Consider the following 26609-nt stretch of genomic DNA (forward strand, 5'->3'; position numbering starts at 1 on the left):
CAGGCCAAAGGCCTTTCTCTGTACCGGGGAGCAAGTCCCAGGTCTCACATTCCTTTTCAAGTTGTGCCTGTCTTAGAAGCCTGGTCAGGTGTAACCATTTACAAGGCAAACAGGGGTTTTGTGTTTTAACTTCTTACAATCCACTACCAGCTGATCCTATAAGCAGACTGGTCAGGCATGGCCTGGAACCTGGAATGAAACCTCCTCCCTGCCAAGCAGGGCTTCTCACCTCACTGGCCAAGGTGCTGATAGGCACAGCCCAAGACTAGCCGAGGAACTATGTGCTTGTGCCAGACACTGTGGCAGAAAAAGTAACAGAGCTAGGAGGTAACCCAACCCTCTGTGGGACCTCCAGCAAATTCCAGCCTCTCTCTGGGCCTTAAACCCCTGTCCATACAATGGGAGTGCTAACTCTGATATATCCATGGTGAGACTGTCACAGCTCCTGGATGTGATTATACTTACTCAGTCTTTCACTTTCCAGTATTTGTATCCCATTTCCTTTTCTTCTCTTATTGCATTGGCTAAGAACGTGTTCATTGAACCAGTATTTTTGAGAGTCTAGTAAGTGCCAGACCAGATGCCAGGCACTGAGAGGCAATGATGAGTGTTATAGACACATTTTCAGTCTCAGGAGATCCCCAGCCTAGAGGGCAACTTTATAATGACCTTCATGCACTGGGCCACCCTGTAGAGACCTTGTGATGATTCCGATGCAGCTCCTGTCCTGGAGGGATGCACAGCCTGGATGCTCTGCTGAAAATCCAGGCAAATAGGGCGGAGCACAGAAAAGCTGGGCCACGCAGGAGGCACACGGTCACTGGCTCTTGAGGGGTCAAAGAGGACTTCTCGGAGAAGGTAGCATTTGAGCCTGGCTTTAAAGAGTAAGGAGAGTTTAGACAGGTAAAGATGAGAAGAACTAGTTTCCTACTACAGGTAATAGCATGGGCAGAGGCAGGGAAGGAGAAGACAGGTCAAAGTGACTAAAGTCCAAGGGGCTGAGGAGTTGATGTTAATTGGGGAGCCCATGGGGAGCAGGAGAGTAGCAGCATGGCTGCTTAGGAAGGGGGCTCTAGTAGCAGCACCAGGAGAAGGCAGGTCTGCAAGAAGCAGGCGCACCCTCACATGACATGCTCCCCCCGCCTGAGGTCCAGGAGGGTGTCTCTGTCCACCATTGGGAGGGAGAGGACAACTTCCTCTCCTCAGCCTGGCCAGCGAGATAAGGGGACAACGACAGGAAGTTGCCTCAAGGAGCTAAAGAGTGAGTAGCCTGACCCAAGGCCCCGGCCCCCATGCTGTGCAGGGCGGTCCCACAGAGGTGGATGCAGGGAAAGGAGGCCAGCTTCCTCTGGCCAAAATGCAATGGTCCGGGTGTCCAGGGCCGAAGGCCCCTGGGTGCCTGTTCTGTCCCACTTGCTGACAAAGCCCCACTTCCCCAGGTCCCTGAAGGCCAGGTGTGCCCCCTTCCCAGGAAGAGGCTCTGGAGTTTTCCTGCCTTAACTCAGTCATTCAGACACCCTCCCTGACACCTCCTGAGAACTGAGGTGAGTCTGCCTTCAAGGGTGACTACAGACAGGGGTGCAGGGCAGACAGTGAACACCAGGGTGCGGGGAGCTTGATGGGGTCATACGGGCGATGGGAGTCTTATTGGCCCCAGGGATGAGCCATGGTTTCTGGGCCTTAAGGTCTAATAGGAACGAGCCCCAGAGGATGGCAGAGGGAACAGAGTGAGCAGAGATCCAGAGACAAAGAAACTTCTTACTGTGTACAGGGAGCTAGATGTGGCCCCAGTGGGACAACATGGGCAGCTGCAAGTGATGAGGATGAGTGTGGGCCAGGGAAGCTGGATATCCCTGAGGGGCAGGGCTGAGCGGAGGTCAGAGTGTGGGGGTCCCCACCTAGGGCATGGGGAGAGGCGGGAGGGTGGCTCCAGGTTAGTAGGGGCCCTAGGCCCAAGAGGACTGGGGTTGGGGTGCATCTAGAACTTGCCCAGGGGTCCCCAAGACTGAAATAAAAGAACTTGCGGTTAGGGGGGTGGCCGACAGGAGGGTCTCCCACTCTGTATGGCTGGGGGCCAGTCTTCCCTGCCCCCACTTCACAGGGTCTGTCCAAGTGGGCAGGGTGGGGCTAAGACAGTGGACTTGAAAGGGAGGGAGGAAGGGAGGGAGGGAGAGAGGGAATCAGGGAGGGGGGAAGCTGGGACAACAGCAGGGTGGGAGCCCAGTCCTCCTGCCTCCAATCCTCCCAAACTCTGGCCCCGCGCCTGTCCCCTGAACTATCTCTCAAGACCCTCCCCCAGGTTCAGGTTGGAGCCCCCATTGGCCAGGCTGTCCTAAGCTCACTCCCTGGCCTCAGAGGAGACCTCCCCAGCCTGGCCCAGCAGAGGTATCCCAGCAGCTGAACACCAAGGAAAGCCATCAGCAGAGGAGGAACAGGACACTTGGCCTGGGAGTTCCAGCTGAAGCTCTGCCTGGGCCTCCCTGGCTCCATGTCCCTGTTTGAGTCCCATCCTCTCCCTGGGCCTCAGTTTCCCCTTGTGTGCAATGGGGAGATAGGCCTTGATCTATGGGGCCTCATTCAAAGTCGGTCAGAAGCGTGCAGGGAAGAGCATGAATACACAGTGTTGGGGTAGCCAAGGAACTGAGTTTCTTGGGGAGACATTTTAGGGGGAGGAGCTGGGAGAGCACTTGAGACCAGGGGAACAGCCTGGACAAAGGGCTGAAGCTAGAATGTGCAAGGCCCGTTTGGAGAATTTTGAGCAGACTGGTTTGCTTGGATATGAGTAGGAGCTGACTGGTAAAGAAAGGGCTGTGACTGCTGGGTTGAAGGGTCTGGACTTTATCCTGCCGGTAATGGGGAGCTAAGGAAGGGTCTTGAGCAGAGGGATGAAGTAATGAAATCACCAGCTCAGGCAGGCAATCTTGATATACAGAGGTAAGTCTGGAGGCAGGGAGGCCAGGGAGGAGGCTGTTGGAGAGCTTGAGAGAGAAGGTGGGGCCTGAGCGGGGGCAGTGACGATAGGCGATAAGGTAGGGCAGGGAGAGGGGAGCTGCAAGAGGAACCCTCTTCCGCCTCCACGTGGATTCCTCCAGGCCCCTCCCACTCCACTTGGCCCCACACACCCTCCCACCTCAACCCGCTCCTCCCCCACCTCAGAGCTGAACCCCTCACCCACCAGAAACACGGGAGTCAGCTGTCACTCCTCACTTGCTCTCATCCCTGAACCTAATCCGCAACCAGCTCCCTCTGCCTTGGTCTACACCTCCTCATTTTTTACCACTGTGGGGTCCTTTCAGCGTCTCCTCTCCCCTTGGATGCCGTCCCCCACCAGCTTCCAGGGGGAAACTATTCTAGAAAGCAAATGTGACCTCACATCTTCATTGCTTAAAAGGCCAGGCCATTAAATGTTCGATCAGGGCTCTCAGCGTCCTAGCCCTGCCTCTCCGGTCTACCCTCCTGATCCTGTGCTCATGCTCCTTCTGGTGCAGCCATGTTGAGGGGCTGAGGCACTGTCTCTGGCACACGGCTGAGGTTTCCCACCCTCAACTTAGGTTGTTTTTTCTGCCTGTGACACCCTCTTCTTCATGTGTCCAAATCCTTCTGGCAAATACCTACCTTTCCCCCATGCTCCGCTCTGCCCCCCCAGGTGAGGTTGGCAGGCACACCTCCTGCCAAAGAGGTGGTAAGTTCTGCCATCATCTGTCCTGTGGGGGATTTAGAAAGAGCTGGGACTGGGTGCCAGGCCTAGAGCTCTCAGTACCTGGCAGCTGGGAGGTGGGGATGATAGACCAGCCCTTTGGACAGCGGCGTACCTGTGACCATGTCCCCTGGCTACCAGCTGTATGTCTAGGTGCAGATAGAGGGCATAATGGGGGGGGGGGGCACACAGCAACTGGGCAAGTAGTTGGAGTGTGAAATGACTGTGGAAGCTTGGAGCGATGCCCAGAAGCTGTCATGGGGGCAGCCAAGCAGGTGGGCATGCTGACAGGTGTGTGAACCTGCCAGGTGGGGGCCATAGTTGCTGGCAGCTGCTGGCCCTGCTTGTGGTAGTTTGGAAGCAGGGTGGGGTGCGGTGGGTGGGCTGGAGAGAGGGAAGATAGGCCAGGCTGCCAGAGCAAGCAGGCAGGCCTTCTGGCTCTGCCTTCGAGCAAATGCCAACTGACAGCTGAGGGTGGGGTGGAGTGGAGAGGCTTAGTGTTAAGGTCCCTGGGGCTGACAAACGAGAGTCGAGAGTCGGGAGTCGTACCCGAGGATGTGTAAGTGGGGGAGGGGGAGGGATTTCCAGTTGCTTTGTAACTAGGGCTTCATGTCTCTGGGAGAGAGGTCTCTAGTGGAAAGCTGTAGGGTTCTGTCCCCGCCTAGCCCTAGCTAACATTCTTCCTGGCAACTTAGAGATGCAGGTAGGGCTGTCTTTGTGCCCTACAGTGGTGGGGGAAGAAAGGGAGAGGGTGGAAACACAGGGAATATTGGACTTGAGATCTAAAATATCGGGCTGCATGAAGCCACAGACAGAAAACCAGCATTCCCCTACCTCAACGGCAGTAGGCTGAGCCCCAGCTGATGCCCCTGGAGTCAGTCTGGGTGACCTGTCAAAAGCAGCAAAGCACTGGACCGTTCCGCCAGCTAGTCCTCACTCAGTCTCTCTATATTCAAGGAGTAATGGCAAAGGGGAGAGAGAGGAGCAGGACCATGGCCCCATCCTGGGAGGAAGAGATCAGGAACTGGGGGGACACTGGGTAGGGGTCAGCAGGGGGGGAGCCAGGCTGGAAGCTGGGGCTTGTGTGTGTGCAGTTGCAGTCTCCCTGAAGGCTTTCTGTTTGCAGAGGCACTATAGGGTTTGAGGTTTGAACAGCCAGCTGAGTGGGCTCAGTCCTGGAATCTCTGACCTTGTGCCAGCAAGGTGGATCCCAGAGCTCTGGGCAGCAGAGGCCACCAGTAGGGGTATGATGGTGGGTGGGGTGAGACTGGCTGGGTCTCTCAAGCTGAGGGGCGCAAGCAGATTGCTCTTTTTTGCTCTTCCCTTTGGCGCGGTGAGTGGTTTCTGCCTTCCCACAGTTTGCTTCCCTGACCTGCAGCCCTCCTCCTGGTACCCCTGAACAGACTGGATCTCAGGGAGCACCGGAGTAGGGGTTCCTCTTCCCTCCCCTGCCCTGCACCAGGGTCACTCTCCCTGGGGGCCTGGTCAGAGGCCTCCCCCCCACACCCTCAGACTTCTCCAGGGAACCCTCATCCCACCTGGCAGTTACATTTCCTGCTGGGGTGAAGGTGTGAGTCTAAGGTAGCAAGACTGGTTTACTTTCTTATATACTGGGTCATTGTTAGAGGTTCTGATTGTGTGAGGAATAACCGCTCATCGCTGGACTTTATGAAAACAATAAAGCAAGCATAAACATCAGAAGAAGAAAACATCAAGTAATCTCCAGAGGAGTCATGCTTATTCACAGGCTTTTGGGTTCCCTCTAGACCCAGGGTCATACTTTGCAGAATTCGAGTAGGGGGTAGGAAGCCCCTCTATGGACATCCCCGTTTTGCAACCTCCCAGGACCCAAGAGGGCTCAAAAGAAGGCATCTCAGAGACACGTGCTCAGCAGCCCTCCCAGTTCTCTGACCTGCCTCCCGCTTCCAGCTCTGTGGACAGTGGTCGAGGCCCTTCCGGACCACGCTCCCTCGTCTCCCCCAAGCTCAGCGCGTTCCGCGTGGGCGGCCTCAGTTCCCGCTTCTGCAGAATGGGCGGGCAGCTAAGCCTCCGCGCCTCGGGGTCCTGCGGGGGCGGGGCGGAGGGCTCCGAGGGCGGCCGGAAGGGGTGTGAGTGCGGGGGCGGGCCCCAGGCCGCCCCGCCCCTGGGAGGGAGCCCTGGGCGCAGCATTCTGGCGCGGGCCGCGGCCGCTGCCGCCACTGCCGTCGGGGAAGGTCCCAGCGCGGTCCTGGCCTCGCGCGGCGCCCGTCGGGGCCCGAGCCCCCCGCGCCCCGCTCAGTAGCCCTGCAGAGAGGCGGCCCCGACTGTGCCGACGGCGCAGACTGCCGTGGGGGCGGCATGGAGGAGGCGGAGGCGCAGGCGCACCTGCTCCCGGCCGCCGACGTGCTGCGCCGCTTCTCGGTGACTGCCGAGGGCGGCCTGAGCCCGGAGCAGGTGACCGGCGCGCGGGAGCGCTACGGCCCTAACGGTGAGAGCGCAGGCCACGCGGGGGCAGCCGGGGCCGCGTGCGCCGCGGTCTCCGTATCGCCCCCGGCACCGCGGCTGCGGAGAGGTACACTCCCCTCCCAGCCATCGGCCCCCGCGGGCGGGCGGGCGGGCAGGAAGCGAGGGCTCAGGAAACCTCTGCAGATGCCCTTGGGGCTCCCGGCGGGGCTGCGCGGTACCTTCGCAGGGGAAGTGGGGGTGCGGGTTCCGGGTTCGGAGACCAGACGCCTGGCTCCCCTGCCCCGCTCTCCTCCCTCCGGGCCCAGGGACCCGTGCGGCCCTTCCGGGCTTCCCACCTCCACCCGCGTCCCAGTCCACTCCTGCAGGCCCTCGCCCACCCCCATCGGCGCTCAGCGCTGCATCCCCGCGCCGCCGCAGTCCGCCGGAATCGTGCAGGTGCACATACCGGGGTCGGCCGGCGAGGGACCAGCCGGGGACTCTGAGGCTCAGCCTCCTAGCTGACCCCGAGGGTCTCCCCCGAGGGCTCAGTAAAACGCCGAGAAGGTGCAGCTTGTCAGCTGGCAGGCTTGGTGACCCCACCCCCAGGTCTTCCTCTTTCTGCAACCCCAGGCGGATGTGGCTGGCGGAGTCGGTGGGGGCTTTGAACTGCTGAGGCGGGAGACCCACCTCCTTGGGGGTGGCAGGTTCAAGGCCTCACTCAGGGAGTTGCCTGGGGAGGCCTTTCCTTCCTGGGTGACCTGGAGCCACGCCCGCCCATCTCTGGGCAAGGAGGGAGCCTTCATGCTGTTGCTGTTTGGGAGGGAAAGGTATCGTTCTTCCTCATGTTCAAAGGAGTGTGGGATTCTCCACCTGCCAAAAAGCACGGCAAGTGCCAGCTGTCCAGATATGACCCAGGGATGGTAGAAGGTGTAGAGGCCCCTCCCCAGGTCGCTTGCAGGCAGGACTTGCCACCCCTTTGGTCCACCCCAGGGCACGGGGCAGAGTGTTAGGGGTCCAGAGAGAAGTGTCGCCTCCATCCCCAGAGTGCAGCCTGGACCCACGCCCTTTCAGAACTTGGGGCCTCACCCTTTCAGGATTCCCCGCCAGCCAGAAGGAAGGTTCTCTGGCCTGTGTGTCTCACTGCTCAGGGCTGGCTTGAAAATTACGAAGAGCTGTCAGAAAGGGAGCTTTGGGTTTTGTATTGGTTTATGACAACCACCTCTTATATAAATATTATCTTTCTGGAGCAGAAATCCTTTTTCGAAAAAATTAGTTGCTATATTTAGTTGAGCTGTGGGCGGAACTAGGGAGATAAATATTATTTAATATCCCCTACTAGTGACTTGGCAGGGAGGGTGTCCTCGCTGCAGGAGCGCAGGGCATCAGGGCTGGTCCCCCAGCCCATGGGTGGGGCTGGGGGTCGGGGCAGCAGGTCTGGGGTTCCACCGCCTCCTCTGTGCTGCTGTGGCCTCCAGCTTAGGAGTCCTGATTCCCAAGGGAAGCTGGAGATCCAGCCCTTGGTTCTGCCTCCAGAATCACACAGATGTTGCCCTGCGTTACTCTAGCCAACACCCTTCTCCTTTCTGGCCCCCATGTCTTCATGAGGAGGGGAAGCTGGCTGGGAAGGAGGGAGCCTCTAGTTCCCCCCATGTTGTTTTCTCTAGGTGAGAGGATTTGGGGGTGCCCTGGCGGCTGAGCATCTGTGTGGGGTGATGAATAAGGATGTTGGTGCAGTGTGTAGGTACAGAGAGGTGGATGTGCATTTTGGGGAGGGTGGTAGGAAAAGTTAGGGGGCTATTCCTGGGCTCCTCTGGTTCCTCTGTGCTTCGATGGTAGTAAAAATGAAAGCTCATGTTCGCTGACTACCTATTGATACTACGTGCCAGGCATTGGTCTTATAGCACTTTTCATCTCTTGTCTCATTCCTTCCTCAAAACAACTCTATGAAAACAACTGTTGTCATCCCCATTTTACAGAGGAGGTAACTGAGGCACCAGGAGGTTAGACAGCTTACCCAAGGTCACACAGTAAGTGGTAGAGCTGGTACTGGGTGCCTGCCCCTCTCTGGGCCTCAGTTCCCCTGTCTGTTCAAGGGAGTCATCCGTTCTGCAGACTCTGGGACCCTGGTGTTAGGGCCTGTGCTAGGAGCTGGGGTCAGCTAGACAGGAGCTAGTACAGCCTTGCCCCCGGCCCCCGCGGAGACCCCAAGGGTTTTTTCCTCGGGAAGCATTCCAGAGCTCTGGAAGTCATCAGGTGAGGAGAAGGGAGCCGGCTTCCCCTTCCTGGCTCATGCTCCTGCAGCAGAGCCCCGGCCTGAGGAGGAGGCGTGGGTGTCCCGCGGTCTCTACCCACGCGGCCTCTGGGGTGAGGCTGACAGGGTTTTGAGCCCTAGCTCTGCCCTTTCATAGCTGTGCAATCCTGGATATACTGCTTTGCCTCTCGGTGCCTCTATGCTCATCATAAGTGAGGCTACGATAGGACCCATGCCAGACATTTGTGAGTGTTTGCGTACACCAAGCCATCCCTTCTTGTGGCAGAAGGAGCTGGGCCTGGCTCTGGGCCAGAAATAGGGTGGAGGGGGCGGGACCTGCAGGTGGAGGGAACACCCCAGGGACTAGTGTCCTCCCCCACCCCAGGAGTCTATGCACCTGCAAGGTCGTTAGGCTGGAAACCACAAGGAAGTCATTTGCTTAAGTCTTGAAGTTCACAATTTCTGCCAGCACAGGAAGAGGGGAAGCAGGGGCCGGGGATCCTCCCTCCCTGCTCCTCAGAGCTGGGGGAGGGGCCTCAGTCAGTGAGTGTACTGGGAGTCGCACCTCCCTCCCCCGCATCTGTCCCAACCCCAGCAAGTAGCCATGTCCTCTGAGGCCCCAACAGGGCAGAAAGTGGGAGGCTCCTGGCCTCTTGTGAGCCGCCTTTCTCTGCAGACCCCAGCAGTGCCCAGGACTCAGCTTTCTCGGAGGGGCTTTCTACATCCCTTCAACTTATTTTTTTGAATAAAAATGTACACACAGTACCGCATTCAAAATGTACAAAAGGTATATAGTAAATTCTCCCCAGCCCTGTCCCCAGTCACCCATTCCCAGCCACCCCAGCGTCTCCTTCCCAGGATACCCTGTGCACACACACTTCTGGGTCTGTGATCGATGATCTTTTTTACATGAAAGGAAGTGGATTTTGAGGGCTGTTTTGCCCCTGATTTCCACGTGACCGAGTCACTCTTGCAGGTGGTTCCACGTGGAGCATCCTTGGGCTTCCTAGTGGCCACTCAGAGTTTCAGCATGTGGCTGTTCCAGCACTTCTTCACCCGAGCTTTTGATGGGCTCTGGGGTTGTTCAAAGCCTCTGTTATCACACACACGTTATTAGGGACATCCTTGTCCCCATGTCATTTCACACACTGTGACTATCTCCAAAGGATAAATTACTAGAGGGGGAATTGCTGGGTCAAAGGGTGTGTGTATTTTACATTTTGACCGCTGTTGCTAAATTGTTCTCCATAACGTTGCACCAGTTGACCTGCCCATTTCCCTACCACCTCACCAGCACAGTGTGTTATTGGACGCCAATCTCATAGAAGAGTGGCCTCTCATAGTCTTACTTTGCATTTCTCTGTTTGCCAGTCATGTTGGGCATTTTTTCATATATGCAGGAGCCATCTGATCTCCTCATGTCCGTGGATGGGCTGCCTATCACCCCTGCTGGACGTGAGCCTAGGCAGGAGGCAGGACTGGGTTGGGGGTGTCCCCCCAAATGGGCGGGGCAACACCTAAGCCACCCCCACCCCAGAGCCCACTGATGTGGGAGTCAGGCGAGGTCCCAGGAAGTCTCTGCGGGGGAGGGGCAGTGTCTCTGTTTAGGGGAGCTGGGGGAGGGGCTGTGACAGGGGCTGGAGCCTGCCTTCCTGGGCCTCAGCCTGCCCATCTGTACAGTGGGTACCAGAGCTCCAGGGGTGCCAGGTGGGAGGGATAGTCTGGATTTAGATTCCTGCCGGTGGGGTCTCTGCTGTGACCTTATCTCCTGCCCTCAGCCCAGGTACCCGCTTCCTTGGCCCCAGTGTTGTCAGTAGGGCAGAGACAGGCCCCTGAGATCCCCCAAGGGCCTTGCAGATGTGAACTGACTCGGATCTGAGGCGGGTATTTCAGGCTTCTCCCCCATTCTCACACCCTTGTTGGGCAGCCTTAGTACCCCCTCTCAGGAACAGCACCAGCCCCGCCCCTGCAGAACCCCAAGCCCTTGCACCAGGAGCTCCCTGAGGCGGGGCTGGGTCTGCGCACAGCTCCGAGGACGCCCAGCAAACACTTCGCCTCTGGGCCTGGTCAGCCAGTAAGGCTGCACCGGGGCAGAGGTTATCCACTCCAGGTGGGGCCTGGAGACCGTGGCAGGCCAGGTGGGCGGGGTGGCATCTGCCAACCAAGGTCTCTCCCTGGCTTTGTGAGTGAGGATTTAATTGCTCTGTAAGTTTGCCTTTGAGGAAGACCTTGGTGAGCACTCGTCTCTCCCAACTGGAACCAACACTTAGAAGCTGAAATACCAGTTTCCATTGTTGTGAGAAGGAAGGAGTCAAGGGGGGATTAGGGGAGCAGGTGGTGTGTGGAGCCTGGGGGCAGCCCTGGCCCCGCACCCCCCTTCTCCTGGGCTCTGGGCTGTGAGCCCAGGGTCCAGGGCTGAACCATGGGGCAACCGAATAAACAATTCAGTGAGGCTCTGTGTGGACCCAGGGATGACTCAGCCCCTGCCTGCCCTGGGGGTGCTCCGGGGTGGGAAGCAGAAGGCAACATTGATGACCCTTGAGAGCAAAGCTTTTCTGGGAAGACTTCCTGGAGATTCAGATGAGGAAATGGGGAGGTACCCTGCACAGAAAAAATGGCGAAACAAAATCTTGGAGGGGGGAAAGCTTTAGCAAAACCAGGGGATGTGGTAGCAATCCTGAGGCATCTCACTTGGCTGACAGAGGGAGGGACGGATGTCTAAGCTATGAGAGTGATTCTGGAAGGGTGGGTTGGGGCAAATCCAGGAAGACCTTGAAGGCCCTGTTAAGGTTGGTCTTTATCCTGTAGGTCCAGGAGAGTCACTGAAGGTCTGTGAGCGGGGCAGGGTCATTCATTCATTCACAGAGTTTTATTGAGCACCTACTGTGTGCCAGGCGCTGTCCCAGGTGCTAGGGACACTGGAGCTTCCATCCTCTTAACTGTTGTTATGGCTGATGTTTACTGAGCATTCACCATATGCTATGCATTAGTCTAAGTTCTTCATACATATTACATCATTTCATCTTCACAGCAACCTTATGAGGTAGTTACTATTATTATCCCCATTTTCCAGATGCAGAAACTGAAGCACAGCCAGGGTTAGAGTGACTTGCCTGTGGCCACAGAACTACCAAGACATAGGATTTGAACCCCAGCCCTCTGGACCAGGCTGTCTGCTCTAAGCTGCAGAGTTTCTCTGATCACATCCCAGGCCCTTCCAGGCCAGCTCCACATCGGGCATCTGTGGACATGGGCTGGTTCAGTCTGGCAATGGTGACCCAGAGCAGGGTTCGGCCAGGAGAAGCCACCATGTGAGAGGTCCAGACAAGAATAGTGGGGGCTCATATGCCCCCAGGCTGGCCCAGCTGGGGTCTGGGAGGGGCAGCACCTCCTGTTACTGACTTGACCCGTGCAGCCTGGCAGATGGCACCAAGAAGTGGGCAGGGCCAGGGCATTCTCCTCACTTAACAAATGGGGCATCTGGTGCTGCTGAGGGCCCAATGCCATCATTTCAAGGGGAACTGGCTCAGCCCCACCAAATGCAACCTGGAGGTGGCAAGGGGGAACCAGCATCTTCCAGGGATGCCTAGGAAGGGGAGGAGGTGCTCTCCTAGCCCCTGGATCCCCCACCGTGGCCCTGGAACTAATTCATGTGAGGGGAGAACTGGGTTGTTCAGAGTCTTGGCAGGATTGCAGTTTGAAGCAGATCAGGCCTGAGCAGATACGGTCTAGTAACCCCCAAAACACCACCTGTTTTGTGAGGAAGAGCCTTTGGGCCGGGATGATTGGGCTGATGGCTCTAGGGTCACAATAGAAGGATGAACCGATTGATGGGATGAGGGCATCCAGCCCAACAATCAGGACATGGGATATTACGTTCTTTCAGGTGACCTTGGCTGTGGGGAGACAGGGGGACCACTGAGGTGGGAAGGCAGGACAGCCTAGGCATGAGTGCAGGAGGTCCAGAGTAGGGATTTGAGCTCAAGACGCTTCCCTGCCACTTCCCAGCTGTGTGACCATGAACTAGTCACTCAACCTCTCTGTACTTCTACTCTGTAAAATGGGAATGATAATTGTATCCTCCTTCCCAGGTTATTTGAGAATCACAAGAGAGTAATGCACATGAGGAAGTGATTATTCTGTCTGTGGAGCACCTTCTCACGTGCTGGGCACACAATGCCCTCCCGTTTATCTCCGGAGATGAAGTAGGTAAAGCACCTGGCACACTGCTCGGTATATAGTAGGTGCTCAATAAATGTGACTTATTAATATTAATGATACTAATGCTGATCCTCACAGCAGCCCTTCTGGGTGGGGGTGGGTACTCCGTCTTCCAAATGAGGCTCAGGGCCCCACGGGGAGCCAGCTACTCAGACATGACTGGAAGCATGTGCATTACATGAGCAGGGATGGCCCTCATTCAGGGATGGGCAGGGCATCTGTGGTGACCTCATGGCTGGCTGAGCCTCCCCCAGGGGCAGCGGATGGGGGTGAAAGGGGAGCCTTGCGGTAGAGGCTAGGTCTGGGGAGAAGGGGGCATCGGTCAGGATCGGCTAGGTTATGTTGCAGTAACAACCCTCAGATCTCAGTGGCTTGAAACAATCCAGGTCATTTCTTGCTCACACTGTATATATGTACCTCAGTGCAGCCCATCTGGGGGCTCGGTGTCTCCCGACTCTGTGACTCAGGTTCACAAAGCAGATACCGTTGCACAGGTGCTGGTTGCTGTAGCAGAGGGTCAAAGAAGTCCAGACTGTGCTGTCCAATAGGGCAGCCACTAACCTTGTGTGGCTGATTGAGTTTAAATGAATAAAAATTAAGTATAATTTAAAATGTAGGGAATTCCCTGGTGGTCCAGTGGTTAGAACTCCGTGCTTCTGCTGCTGGGGGCCTGGGTTCAATCCCTGGTCAGAGAACTAAGATCCTGCAAACCTCAAGGTGTGGCAAAAATAAATAAAATGTGGCTACTTAGTCACACTAGCTACATTCCCAGTGCTCAGTTGCTACATGTGGCTGGTGGCTACCATATCAGACAGTGTGGCTATAGGACTCTTCCATCATCACAGAAATTTTCCATCGGATGGCGCCCTTCTCCAGCAGTTCAACATTCCAGCCCGAATATACATCCTTCTTTTTGCCACTCACACAGGAAGCTGGGACGTGCAGTCCTACTGTGTGCCCACAAGGTGGGGAGAATGAGAAGTATTTGGGGAACAGCATGATGACCACCACCAAGAGTGGACCCTGGATCGAGCTGTGGGTCAGCAGAAGGGGAGATCCAGGTGGAAGGGGAGAGAAAGGAGAACTGGTGAGACCTGCAGGCAGAGGGCAGCTTGCAGGGGAACTAGAGCTGGTATGTGTGTCCAATAACATGATTCTCAACCCCGGGCCTCACTCTTACCCAGAAAAAAAGCCCTGAGGAATATGGTGGTCAAGGGGCTACATGCCAAATAGAGGGAGGGGTCAGGGAGACAGCAGGAGGGATTCAGGTGAGACTTAACGGATACACTCTCCCTTAGGTCAGGAACCCTGAAGACACCTGCAGAGGTGAGGGGTTGAGGAATCTCCTGGGTCGAGCATGGCAGAAGCAGACTGATGTGTGCCATGAGGCTGGGGCATGGCCGAGATGACCTCTAAAGGGCGCTGCTCCATTGGAGAATCGGCCCAGAAACCAGGCCTGGGCCTCCCCCGCCTTTCCTGTTCGCCTCAGCTAAATAGATCAGAAGGAAAAAGTCTGTTTGATTTTAATCTCAACGCAGGACACTGGAGATTACATTTTCCACGGAAAATGTCAGCCATTGCCTAAAATAGGACTTTGGAGAAAATGCTAGAAAGTGTATTTTTAGGTTACATGTTTTCCTCCTGGATTCCTGCAGCCCAGTGGGCTGCTTATTACTCCCCATGGTTCAGCTGCCAGGTGCAGACCCCAGACCTTTGAAGCAGATGGTCAGGGGAGAGGTGCCCATGGGAAGAAATGCTGGCAGGTGCCCGAGCCGAAAGCAGGTGGACAGAGGCAAGGACCCATGTCAGGGAGGAGGAGAGAGGGAGAGCCAGCCTGGGGTGGGGCTCGGATTCTGCATGCTAACAAGCTCCCAAGCGACCCGGGGTGGGGCTGGGGGTGTAGACAAGAGGAGGCAAGACTCAGTTAGGCTTGATCTGGGAGGGGCCTCAGACAGCTGTGGGCAGGTCCCGAGCTTGGCAGGAGGAGGGAGAAGCCCGTCCAGGGCCCCTTTCCACAGACCCACAGATACCCTTGCTGGCTGTGTGACCTTGTTCAAGCCACGAATCCACGCTGGACCTCACTCTTGCACCTGCGAAAAGGGGTCGGAATTCCCACCTGCCTCCCCTTTAGGCTGTTGGGAAGATTCCAAGACTTCAGGTACTGGGGCAGCCAGCTCCACCTGTAACATAGGTGCTTCGGGAAACAGGAGATAAAAGTGGAGCCCGTAAAGTGACAGCAGGTCCTGGTGGTGTTTGGAAACATGGTTCTTCAAAATGTTCTGTGGTCTGGCCTGGGCATGCTGGCTGGGTCCTCACTGAGCTTGCCTGGAGTGGAGGGCCTGGGAGGGGACAAGCTGAGACTCAGCCTCTAGGAACTGAACTGCGGTGGGTTTCTCAGTGTCCGGGATGCTGGCTGCTGGGGTCGTGCTCAGGGGGAGCCTGGGATGGGGTGAGGCTCAGAGGGACAGCAGTGCTGTGGGCCTTGCCCCTGTGGTCCTGGAGAAGCAGGTGTGTCAGAGGTGGCCTGAGCCGATGTTCTCAATTTGAGGGAAGGGCTACCCTGCCATGGGTGGGGGACATTGAACGGGACCAGGTGGGCATCTGAGAAAGAGCAGAGTGCAGGGAGCTGTGAGAACTACCAACTCCCTATGTGACCTCAGGGGTCCCGTCTCTTCTCCAGGCCTCAGTTACCCCTCTGTGCAATGGGGGAGTGTCTATGAGGCCGCTCCTGGCTCCCGTCTTGTCCCAGGGTGAGCCAGGCCACACCAGACCTTCCTCAAACAGAGTGAGGTGAGGGTTGGGGGTGGAAGCATCTGGGCTCAAACCATCCGTTCTGTGATCTCAGAGAACTGGGGTGATGTGTCCTGCCCATCGTGGAGGTCCCGGTGGGCACATGGGCAGGGGCTGCTCAGACTCCACTCTATAACCCAGTCATTTCTTGTCTCCCCATGGCTCCTGTGGCTGCCTGGATCCTGCAGAGCTCCCGACCGAGGAAGGTGAGCCTTGGGCCAGGGCGGCCTATGAGGCCACCAGACACCATCGTGGGCCGTTCACTGTCAGGCTGTGTCCTCCCCCCACCCCCGGCTGGGTGGGGCCTTGCTGAGCAACACCCCACCCCCACCCCACCCCACCCCACCCCACTGCATTGCCCATCTGTGCTTCTCAGGGCCTCTGGGCTCTCCCTTTTCAAATGGTAGGGAGGGAGTGGGCCAGGTGGTCCTGAGGCCGCCCCAGCTCTGCATGGAAGCAGGTCAGTCGGTCAGGGGCCCAGGCCTCATGCGGCACTCCTGTCCCCAGGGAAGTCCCTGTGGGAGCTGGTGCTGGAGCAGTTTGAGGACCTCCTGGTGCGCATCCTGCTGCTGGCGGCCCTGGTCTCCTTCGTAAGTAGGGCCCCCATTTCATGGCATCGGGCAACCCGGGAGGGAGACCAGGTCAGGGCAGTGCTCAGAGGCCCAGGCTCTGGGCCACAGGGCTGTCCTCTCAGCTGTGGGCATCCCTGGGCCCCTGCCTGCCCCCTGCCCTTGCCCACACCCTCGCAGCCCCGCGCACTGGACTCGCGGCTCCCACCTGTCCCCTGGCTGGCAGAGTGAGCTCACAGAGGCACAGGTCTGACCCCGCCCCTCCTTGCCTTAGCGCAGGGTTTCTCAGCATCGGCCCTGCTGACCTCTTGGACCAGATGATTCTTGGTGGTGGGAGCTGTCCTGTGCACTGTAGAATTTTTAGCAGCGTCCCTGGCCCCTGCCCACCAGATGCCAGTAGCACTCCCCACTTGTAACAATCAAGCCTACAGATGTTGCCAAATGTCCCTGGGGGGCGAAATCCCCCCGGCTGTGAGCCCATTCTGTGACTTGCAGAGCTCCTCAGACAGACTTCGGGCCTTAACCTCCTGCAGCCTCCTCGTGGATGCTGCTCCTTGCGGCTGTCCCCCATCCGCCCTGCCCAGGCTCCTTCTGCACCTGCAGGGCCACGGGGCCAGAGTGGAGCGGTGGGGAAGGGGAACACCAGTGGCTGAGCAGCAGAGACCCAACGGTCATGCAGGGAATGGAGCCCCGGGGGTGCATGTGACTCCTGCCCCAGGCCCCTCCAGCCAGGAGGGGCCCAGCCAGCTGTGTCTGACCCCCCTGGCCACTCACTGTTCCTTGGAAACGGAGGACTCTTAAAAAAGTCTGTCCAGGCATGTGCCCAAAACAGCTGAGCCAAAAGGGTTCTGGTACCCTCTCCACGGAACAGATGGACACACTGAGGCCTGGAGAGGATGACAAGTGCCCACCTGGGCCAAGAGGTGGGAACGGACTTGAACCAGGTCTCGTGCCTCCAGGCCTGGGCTCTGGCTGGAATCATGGTCCTCTGGTCTGTGAACCATGAACTTGAGCCTGCAGCAGGATCACCTGGGCTGCTTAAAACACAGACTGCTGGGCCCCACCCCAGAGTTTCTGACTTGGGAGGTCTGGGATGGACACCAAGGATTTGCATTTCTAACAAGTTCCCAGGTGATGCTGCCGCCACTCCTGGTCTGGGCACACCACACCTGCTCCGAGAACCACCGCCAGGCAGGTGGCGATGCCTCCTACTGGCCATCACACAACGGCCCCACGTCCCTGAAAGTGGGTGGGGTGGGACGTGGGCTCTGGTGGTCACTACCTGCAGGGGCTGGACTTCGTAAGCCAAGGCCTTCTGAGAGCAGACCTCTCTAGGTCTGGTGCTCCTCAGGGGTATTTCCCCCAAAACGGGAGCAGACAGAGACCCTGCATACAAAGGAAATGGCAAGCAGACCCTGGCCCACGGCTTAGCCTAAACTCACCAGCTTTGATCCCGGCAGGTCCTGGCCTGGTTCGAGGAAGGTGAGGAGACCACAACTGCCTTCGTGGAGCCCCTGGTCATCATGCTGATCCTTGTGGCCAATGCGATCGTGGGCGTGTGGCAGGTGGGAGGCTCGGTGGTGGGACTGGGCCCTGGGGTCTCCCAGCTGCTAGGTGTGACCTCCATTTGGTCCGGAAATCCTGCAGGTCCTTCTGCTTCCAGATCCATCCCAAGCCCTAAGGGTGTCACTCCAAGGGGGTGGCCTGCTGGGGCCAGCAGAGACAGACAGCCTTCCTGCCTCTGCAGGAACGCAATGCTGAGAGTGCCATTGAGGCCCTGAAGGAGTATGAGCCTGAGATGGGCAAGGTGATCCGCTCGGACCGCAAGGGCGTGCAGCGGATCCGCGCCCGGGACATCGTCCCCGGAGACATCGTGGAAGTGGCAGGTGCGTTGGGGGCCTCCTCCTTTCATTATGTGACGCAGATGAGCCCATCCTTCTCTTTCTGACTGTATATGCAGAGGGGGTAGCTATTGGAGTCTTCTAAAGCTCTTTGGCCAAAACCGCATCGGACAGATAAGGGGACTGTAGGCCAGGGGACAGCTCAGGCCTCTGCCTCCCAGCCCCAGCCTTGGTTTCTGGGAGCCCTCCTGGCTTTCCCAGGAGGTGGCATCCAAAGCCACCCTCAGCCAAGCTGTTCTCCCTCCACAGTGGGAGACAAAGTGCCCGCCGACCTCCGTCTCATCGAGATCAAGTCCACCGCGCTGAGAGTGGACCAGTCCATCCTGACTGGTGAGGCCTGGAGGCTGGAGCCAGGGGCGGCTAGGCCAGGGGACAGAGGCGCCTTCACGTGGGGCTTCTCATTTCTGATTCCGCATCCAGGTGAATCTGTGTCTGTGACCAAGCACACGGATGCCATCCCAGACCCCAGAGCTGTGAACCAGGACAAGAAGAACATGCTGTTTTCTGTAAGTGCTTGGGATGCCTGGGGCCTTTGCCTGGACGGTGATGGTAAAGATAATAACATTTAGATTAATCAGCTGAAGCCCTGTGGGAAAGAACCTCATCTGTTATTAAGAATATGTACAAACTTATAGTAATAATAATAGCTGTGTTTACCTAAGGCTGTGTGCTTGGCCCTGTTCTAAGCCCTTTACCTGTATTAATTTATTTAATCCTCACAGCGCCTTTGAAATAAGTACTCTTGTCTGCATTTTCCAGCAAGGAAGCAGGCACAGAGAGGTTAAGTAAGTTGCCCAAAGTCACACAGCCAGCGAGTGACAGAGCTGGGATGTGGACTCAGACTCCTGATTCCAGAGCTTTTCCTCCTACCTGCTAGGCTTATCCTGCCTTAAACTGGAGAGAGGCAGAGCCTCTCTTGCCTCAACAGAATCCTCTAGAGGGAGAAGCATTGCCGAAATGGTGAAGGATATCAAGAACAGTCCATTTCTCAGATAGGAAAACTGATCCCCAAGGCAAGATTCCAAGCCGCCCAGCTCTTCTCAGGGAGAGTGATGGGTTCTTCTCTGGTGGGAGGGATCAGCCCCTGTGGCCTTAGAGGGACTTAACCAGTGATGCTCACAGGCTGCCCACGGAGGCCACAAGGAGGGGTCAGGCCAATTGGCAGTGGCCCTGGGCACTAAGTTATTAAAGTCTCCCCAGAAGTGAACAGAAATGGAGAAAGTGACACACACCCACAGCTCTTCTTGAGGAGAGCACCCTGCCTAGGTGCCTGGAAGCTTTGGACAAGCTGCCTTGGGTGGGGAGGGGACGCCAAGGGGCGTGTTCAGGCATTAGAAGCTGTCCCTAGAAGCTTTCTAAGGAGGGTGCCCTGGCTAACTGCAGGTCATTTCCTTAGCGGAGGGGCCTGTAAGGGGGGGCAGGAGCTGCATGGCTCAGGGCAGAAGGGACGCTGAGGCTACCAGAACCCACCTTCTCTCCAGCCTCAGCATAGTGCACCTGTCTGAAGGGGACCGAGTTATGAGCCTCCTCAGAGCAGCTGTGTCTCGGGCCTCTGTTGGACCGTTTTACAGCAGAGAACACAGAGGCTCAAGGCTGGCCGGCACTTGCACCGGGGCTTGGGGATCTTACTGGGGCCTTGGGAATGGATGGACTTCAGCTCACATTTTCTGGATTCTTCAGTAAATATTTATCGACTGTTTACCTGAGGTCACGGTTAGCCACACTCCTGTGTGGCTGTATTGGTCGTTTATGAGCTGAATTTTGATGGGTTGGTGATGTGCTGTGCTGGTTGATCATACTGTCAGTATCAGCTGGTGCTTCCTCTGTGCCAGGCCCCCCACACTAGGCACTGGGGATGTGGCACTGAACCGAGTCCCTGCTTTCATAGAGCTGACACTATCATGGCGATGACAATGACTCAAGACTACATAGTGGCATCCCTCAGCACTAAGTATGGAGAAAAAGAAAGCCAAGGAGGGGAATAAGAGCCCTAGCCCCAGCCTGAAGGGATCAGGGGTTCTGGGCCCCGGTTGGGGTGCTAACCAGCCCGTTCCTTATCCCTCCCTCGGCCAGGGCACCAACGTCGCAGCGGGCAAGGCGATGGGTGTGGCAGTGGCCACGGGCTTGCACACGGAGCTGGGTAAGATCCGGAGTCAGATGGCGGCCATGGCGCCAGAGCGGACGCCCCTGCAGCAGAAGCTGGATGAGTTTGGGCAGCAGCTGTCCCGCGCCGTCTCCGTGGTCTGCGTGGCCGTGTGGGTCATTAACATTGGGCACTTCGCTGATCCGGCCCACGGCGGCTCTTGGCTCCGAGGTGCTGTCTACTACTTCAAGATTGCCGTGGCCCTGGCAGTGGCCGCCATCCCTGAGGGCCTCCCGGCTGTCATCACTACATGCTTGGCACTGGGCACACGGCGTATGGCCCGCAAGAACGCCATCGTGCGGAGTCTGCCCTCCGTGGAGACCCTGGGCTGCACCTCGGTCATCTGCTCTGATAAGACGGGCACACTCACCACCAATCAGATGTCGGTCTGCCGGGTGAGTGGCTGCAGCCAGGTTGGGTATTGCTGTGTGATGTTTGGCAGGCTAGGCTCCCTCTCTGGGCCACTCCCTGACTCCTTTTTGGCCAGAGGTGGAGAAGAGAACCTGTGTGCTGCCCCATGGTGGGGAGCAGATCCAGGTTCTCATGGGGCAGAGCAGCAAAGCCTGGCTGGACATGCATCGTTAGGACCCATGGGTCACTCTGTAGGGTCCTGGCAGGCAACTGCCCATCTGTGAACCTCAGTTTCCCCATCTGAAGTTTGGGTGTTCAAGCCCTGCCAGGTAACCATAAAGGACACGGGAGGGTCAAGTACAGCCTGGGCATCTGATCCAAGCTGGGCCTAGACCCAGGTTCGTTTTTTTCTTCTTTTTCTTTTTTTTTTTTTTAGAAATTTATTTATTTATTTATTTTTGGCTGTGTTGGGTCTTCGTTGCTGCACGCGGGCTTTCTCTAGTTGCGGCGAGCGGGGGCTACTCTTCGCTGTGGTGCATGGGCTTCTCATTGCTGTGGCTTCTGTTGTTGCAGAGCATGGGCTCTAGGCGCGTGGGCTCAGTAGTTGTGGCACGAGGGCTCAGTAATTGTGGGTTGCAGGCTCTAGAGCACAGGCTCAGTAGTTGTGGCACACAGGCTTAGTTGCTCTGCGGCATGTGGGATCTTCTGGACCAGGGACTGGACCCAGGTTCTATCCTTCACCACCGTGACTCTCTGTGGTCAACGCCTATCACCAGATGCGCCAGCTCCAGTGACCTGGGAAGGGCCCAGGCAGGAATTATTCATTTCCTGGCACTTGATCCCAGATCCTGGGCTGCTGCCCACATGCATCAGGGAGTCTGGCTGAGACTCCAGCAGGCCTCTGGGGTAGAGGAGTGGGTGGCATGACGGTGAAGCTTTTGGATTTCCCGCTCCCTAGGTCCCCCAATCACTCCTCTCCCACCCCTGCTCCCATAATCTGCCCACTGGGCCTGGGAAACCCAGGCTCTATATCTGAGACCTTAGTCCCCCACAGAAGCCCATCAGCGGCTGCCATGGGGTTGGCGGCACCAGCACGCTTTACTGCCCTGCAGCCCCTGACCTGCTAGAATCCCTAGTAGGACTTCATTTGAATAGTCCTACTAGGGGTTCTGAAATAAAGATTTGAAAAACAGTATAGGGAAGTCGTAGGGGCCTTACATACTGGATGATGGGTTAAGAAACTTGACTTCTCAGGGGTCTGCTGGCTGGAGGGCTGTCCCCAGGCACAGGGAGGAAAGTGCAATGGAAGGGATGTTTACTGAGCACCTGCTGGGTGCTGGGCTGGCCATTGGCTTGGGAATGTGCAGTGAGGCAGTTTCCAGGAAGCAAGCATTATCTCCCTGGCAGAGCTGGCTGACAGATGAGGACATGGGCTGCCCTGGGAGAGGTGAGCCCCCTGTGCCTCAGGGGCACAGGTAGGGGCTGGGCCCTGCGGGCAGGAGCTCACTCTCTGGGGACGGGGTCTGTGCCTCAGGATGCTATGTCGGTTTCCTCCCTTGGAGGTCAGGAACTCATTCCCTTGAAGGGCAAGGAGCGGCAGCTGCACTCTGATCCCGCTTTCTCCACGTTACCAGTGGAGAAACTGAGGCTTAGGTGCTCCGCCAGGGGTCACATAGTGAGATGGGCAAGGACCCAGCCTTCCTGTCCCAGCTCAGAGCTCTGTCAAGCTGGCAGCTGCCCCAGAACGTTGAAGAATCTGCCATAAATCTCTCGTGGGTTTAGAGCAAAGGACAAGCCTGAACTGGACACACCTGGGCAGGGCAGAGAGGCCCGGCCTCAGCCTGGACGCAGTACTCTTACACTTCACCTCCAAGATCCTGGGGGAGGGAAGGCCGGTACCTCCTCTGGAGACCCACAGGACACCACCCTGGGGTCAGGCTTGAGTCAGACTGGCTGCCCAGGGAGGAGGGCCTGCCTGAGCACGCCCCTGCACTCCGCAGATGTTCGTGGTAGCCGAGGCCGAAGCGGGTACCTGCAGTTTGCACGAGTTCACCATCTCGGGCACCACGTATGCCCCGGAGGGCGAAGTGTGAGTGCTCGGCGAGGGGCTCTGGTGGGCGGGGTTTCCTGGTGGGCGGAGCTATGTAGGACAGCTCTGAGAGCTGTTATTGGTGAGGCTTCTTGGGGGCCAAGAGCTGGGCATTGCCCAGGGGCTGGGACAAGGGCACCGTACTGACAGCTCTGGCTCCACAGGCGGCTGGGGGGGTGGCCTGTGTGCTGCGGGCAGTTTGACGCGCTGGCGGAGCTGGCGACCATCTGCGCCCTGTGCAATGACTCAGCGCTGGACTACAACGAGGTGGGCCCCCGCTCCCCTTCGTGACCTCCCTAGTATCCAGGCACTCAGAGCAGACCTTGCTCCCAGAGTATCAAAGCTCGCAGGATTGGAGGTCCTGCCCCGTTGAAGTGCCACACCCCAGGAGCACTGCCATCCTTTGTCCACTCCACACTGCCACCCCTCCTTCCTCAGACTGGCTCTGGAACCCTGCTCGGGGCTCTTGGGCTGTGGGGGACTGTAATGTAAAGGGCAGAAGGGCCAGGGGTGCCTGGGGGAAGAGGTTTGGGGGACAAGACTAAGAAGTGTTTAAGGCAGAAGGCACAGCCCAGAAACTGGCATTGAATGCTCTTCCCTGTGGCTGGAGCATGTGGGAGGCCGCTCCTGCCTGTTGGGGCGGGGGCGCTTGGCCAAGTCAGTCTGATGCCCAGATGAGGGCAGTAGACAGACAGCAAAGGGTTTGGAGCAGGAGAGTGATATGGTCAGATCTGCATTCACAGAAGATCACCCAGGCTTCTGTGTGGAGGACAGAACAGACTGGGCAAGACCGGAGCCGAGGAGCCCCTTGTGGGCATCCAGGCCGGAGCGGTGCCAGCTGAGTCCTGGCTGGCGCTTCAGGGGGAGGGGGGCAGGCATGGGTTGGAGAGAGAGTTTGGAGCCCAGATCCTGGGACTTGGTGACTGGTTAGGTGAAAGAGGGAGGAGGTCAGGGTAGCTTGTAGTTGCTGTCCTGGCTGGGACTGTCATGGGAGTGGCAAAATAGGGAGGGGGAGAGGTAGCCTGAGGGTCCCCAGGGAACAGAGTCCAACAGGTAGCAGCTGTACGTGTGGGCTTGGAGCTCAGGAGAGAGGTTGCAGTGGGCTGGGTGGGCACTGGCCATCATGAGCCCATGAAGGATGGGAGAGGCCAGGGGCATATGAGGCCTCAGGGAGACGGGGGTGGACGGAAGGAGCAGGGCCCAGACAGCAGGTTTAGTAAGAGGAATCTGGTGAAGGAAGCTGAGAAGTGTGAGCAGAGGGCGATTCAGAGGACAGGAAAGGTGCATGGCCATTGATGTCAGGGGAGGAGGGAAGGGAGGAGGGAGGGTCAGGTCAGCTGGGCTGGGAAGGGCCCACAGGCCTGGCGCAAAGGACGTTACAGGTGACTGGCAAAGGGAGCTCCAGGGGGCAGGGAGCGAGTGGGAGGTGAGGCTGGGGGCCGCCCTGCCCCTCACCCCCTGTACCTGGCCCCCGCTAGGCGAAGGGCGTGTATGAGAAGGTGGGAGAGGCTACGGAGACGGCCCTGACTTGCCTCGTAGAGAAGATGAATGTTTTTGACACGGACCTGGAGGCCCTGTCCCGGGTGGAGCGAGCTGGGGCCTGCAACGCGGTGAGCAGCTTGAGGGTTCGGCCACAGGCCGCGTGGCTGGGGCTTCTGGGGCATCTGGAGAAGGGAGGGAAGGGAATGAAGTGGTGGGAGGCTTCTGGGAGGAGAAGGGCCCTCAGACCCCTAGTGAGACTGGTCTAGGGGGAAAAGAGAGGAAAAGCTGAGTGTGGGCAAGGACTCCGAGTCGGGAATTACACAGCGTGGTCAGGAAATGGCAACTTCGGGGCATTTCTGGGGCTGGAGAGGGGGAGAGAGGCCTTGAATGCCAGGGTCAGAAGAGGGTAGACAACATCGTGCAGGGAGCAAGAGGCTCTTCATGGGGCTGAGCAGCTGGCGAGGAAGGAGCCAGAGTTGCTGGCTGTGCCCCTCACGCCCTGACTCACCTGGGCCCTGCAGGTCATCAAGCAGCTGATGCGGAAGGAGTTCACCCTGGAGTTCTCCCGAGACCGGAAGTCCATGTCGGTGTACTGCACGCCCACCCACCCTGGCCTAGCGGCCCAGGGCAGCAAGATGTTTGTGAAGGTGGGCCTGCCTGACCAGCCTGGGGCCTCTGGAGAGCCAGAGCCTGCAGCGGTGGGAGACTGGGGGAGGTGTGAGGCCCTCTGTCAAAGCGACGACTCCATAACAAGGGTGGTCAGCCTGCCACGGGGAACTGGGAGTGGGATCCCCATGTGGGGCAGATACAGCCAGGGCCAGATGCTGAGGCCTGCCCCGCCCTGGGGTCCCAGCTCTGGGCTGAGAGGCACTGCCTGGCCACATGACCTTGCGGTCACCGTACCCCCGTGTGGGCCTCGGGCTCCCCATCTGAACAGCAGGTCAGGCTGGCAGGTCTTGGAACCCTCTTGCTTCTGATAGGGAGCGTTGAGGTGGTTGGTGTGCAACCCTGGTGCTTTGTGTTTTGGAAACCGAGACCCACGTTCCCATCCAGACCCCCGTTCACGTCTTCACGCGCAGTGGAGGGTTTTAACCTCTTTGGAAATGACAAGCTTCTGTACTGGGAGCTTGGGCTGCCGATAAAACCTAGCATTTGGAGTGCCCTTTGAGGAGGGGGAGGAGGCACTGATGCAGGATTCAGAGGTTCTTCCCAGGCCTCGGGCGAGATCTGGGTTGAGACCCCAAGGCCGCTGAGTAGCCCGGCACCCCCAAGACCACCTTCCCAGAGCCACACCGCACACACCCTCAGCCGGGCTCTGTTCCGGGTCCCGCTGCCGAGCACCCCACAGAACTGGGATCCCAGTAGCAGCAGGCTGGCAGGGAGGCAGGGCCTGCAGGAGGGCTGCCATTCCCACCCCATCCCCCAAAATGCTGCAGCAGGCCTTCTCAGCTGCAGGTTGGTGAGGGGAGGGTGCCTCTGCCTGGGCTTCACACGGTGTCACACCCTGTGTGAGCCCCCTTCCCTCTGGGCTTTCTCACAGTGGGGCCTAATTGGTTCCCTCTCCGAGCTTCCAAAGAATGGATTCTGGTCTGTGCCTTGCTGTGTGTCCCCTTGGGTGACCTTTCCCCGTATCTGGGCCTCAATTTCCTCTGTTAGTCAGGAGGGAGGGAAGGGGTCCTGACTGACGGACTTGTCTCCTCCCCTACCCCACGCGGCAGGGGGCACCTGAGAGTGTGATCGAGCGCTGCAGCTCAGTCCGCGTGGGGAGCCGCACGGTATCCCTGAACACCACCTCCAGGGAGCAGATTCTGGCCAAGATCCGGGACTGGAGCTCAGGCTCGGACACACTGCGCTGCCTGGCACTGGCCACCCGGGATGCGCCCCCGAGGAAGGAGGACATGCAGCTAGACGACTGCAGCAAGTTTGTGCAGTACGAGGTGGGTGCTGGCCCCAGGGCTGGGAGCCATGTGTCCGCCTGCGGTGCTGGGCAGGTGGCAGGCTGAGGATGGGCCCAGGCCCCACTCGCATCTGCCCCCTCCCTGCAGACGGACCTGACTTTCGTGGGCTGCGTGGGCATGCTGGACCCTCCGAGGCCCGAGGTGGCTGCCTGCATCTCACGCTGCCACCAGGCGGGCATCCGTGTGGTCATGATCACGGGGGACAACAAAGGCACGGCTGTGGCCATCTGCCGCCGGCTTGGCATCCTCAAGGACACAGAGGACGTGGCGGGCAAGGCCTACACGGGCCGAGAATTCGATGACCTCAGCCCCGAGCAGCAGCGCCGCGCCTGCCGCACGGCCTGCTGCTTCGCTCGGGTGGAGCCTGCGCACAAGTCCCGCATCGTGGAGAACCTGCAGTCCTTCAATGAGATCACCGCCATGGTGAGGCCACGAGACGGGAGCCTGGGGAAGGTGGCGAGGGTGGGGGCGAAGCACTTGCCATAAGCCTTGGGAGGAGCAACCCGGGCAACCGCTGCTTCTGCTTCATTCTTATTTTTCCCAACATTTTATTACAAAAAATTTCAAACACGAAGAGAAGTCAAAATGATTTTTGTAGTGAATGCCTGTAAATATCCACTATCTAGATTCTATAAATAACATAGTTATATTGGCTTTATCACGTACCTATCCCTCTACCCATCCTTCATCCATCTTTTCTTAAATGTGTTTCAAAGTTGCAGACATCAGTACA

At 58.0% G+C, this 26609-nt stretch overlaps 2 protein-coding genes across 2 annotated transcripts in view; both read left to right on the plus strand.

Annotated features, from left to right (window-relative positions):
• Positions 1–1544, plus strand: part of ZZEF1 (zinc finger ZZ-type and EF-hand domain containing 1) — a 142473-nt gene extending 140929 nt beyond the window's left edge. The window contains exon 60 of the transcript XR_013824983.1: positions 1440–1544. The gene's annotated coding sequence lies outside the window, so the exon portion shown is untranslated. The remainder of the gene's footprint in view (positions 1–1439) is intronic.
• Positions 1545–5856: 4312 nt separating this feature from the next.
• Positions 5857–26609, plus strand: part of ATP2A3 (ATPase sarcoplasmic/endoplasmic reticulum Ca2+ transporting 3) — a 33331-nt gene continuing 12578 nt past the window's right edge. The window contains exons 1-14 of the mRNA XM_079905359.1: positions 5857–6164; positions 15572–15589; positions 15891–15973; positions 17413–17517; positions 17700–17838; positions 18103–18183; positions 18274–18359; positions 19927–20391; positions 22348–22436; positions 22601–22703; positions 23915–24046; positions 24440–24565; positions 25637–25855; positions 25964–26299. Coding sequence (XP_079761485.1) covers positions 6035–6164; positions 15572–15589; positions 15891–15973; positions 17413–17517; positions 17700–17838; positions 18103–18183; positions 18274–18359; positions 19927–20391; positions 22348–22436; positions 22601–22703; positions 23915–24046; positions 24440–24565; positions 25637–25855; positions 25964–26299 — 2112 coding nt within the window. The 5' untranslated portion in view covers positions 5857–6034. The remainder of the gene's footprint in view (positions 6165–15571; positions 15590–15890; positions 15974–17412; positions 17518–17699; positions 17839–18102; positions 18184–18273; positions 18360–19926; positions 20392–22347; positions 22437–22600; positions 22704–23914; positions 24047–24439; positions 24566–25636; positions 25856–25963; positions 26300–26609) is intronic.

Source organism: Stenella coeruleoalba (assembly GCF_951394435.1).
Source record: "Stenella coeruleoalba genome assembly, chromosome: 19".
NCBI lineage: Eukaryota > Metazoa > Chordata > Mammalia > Artiodactyla > Delphinidae > Stenella > Stenella coeruleoalba.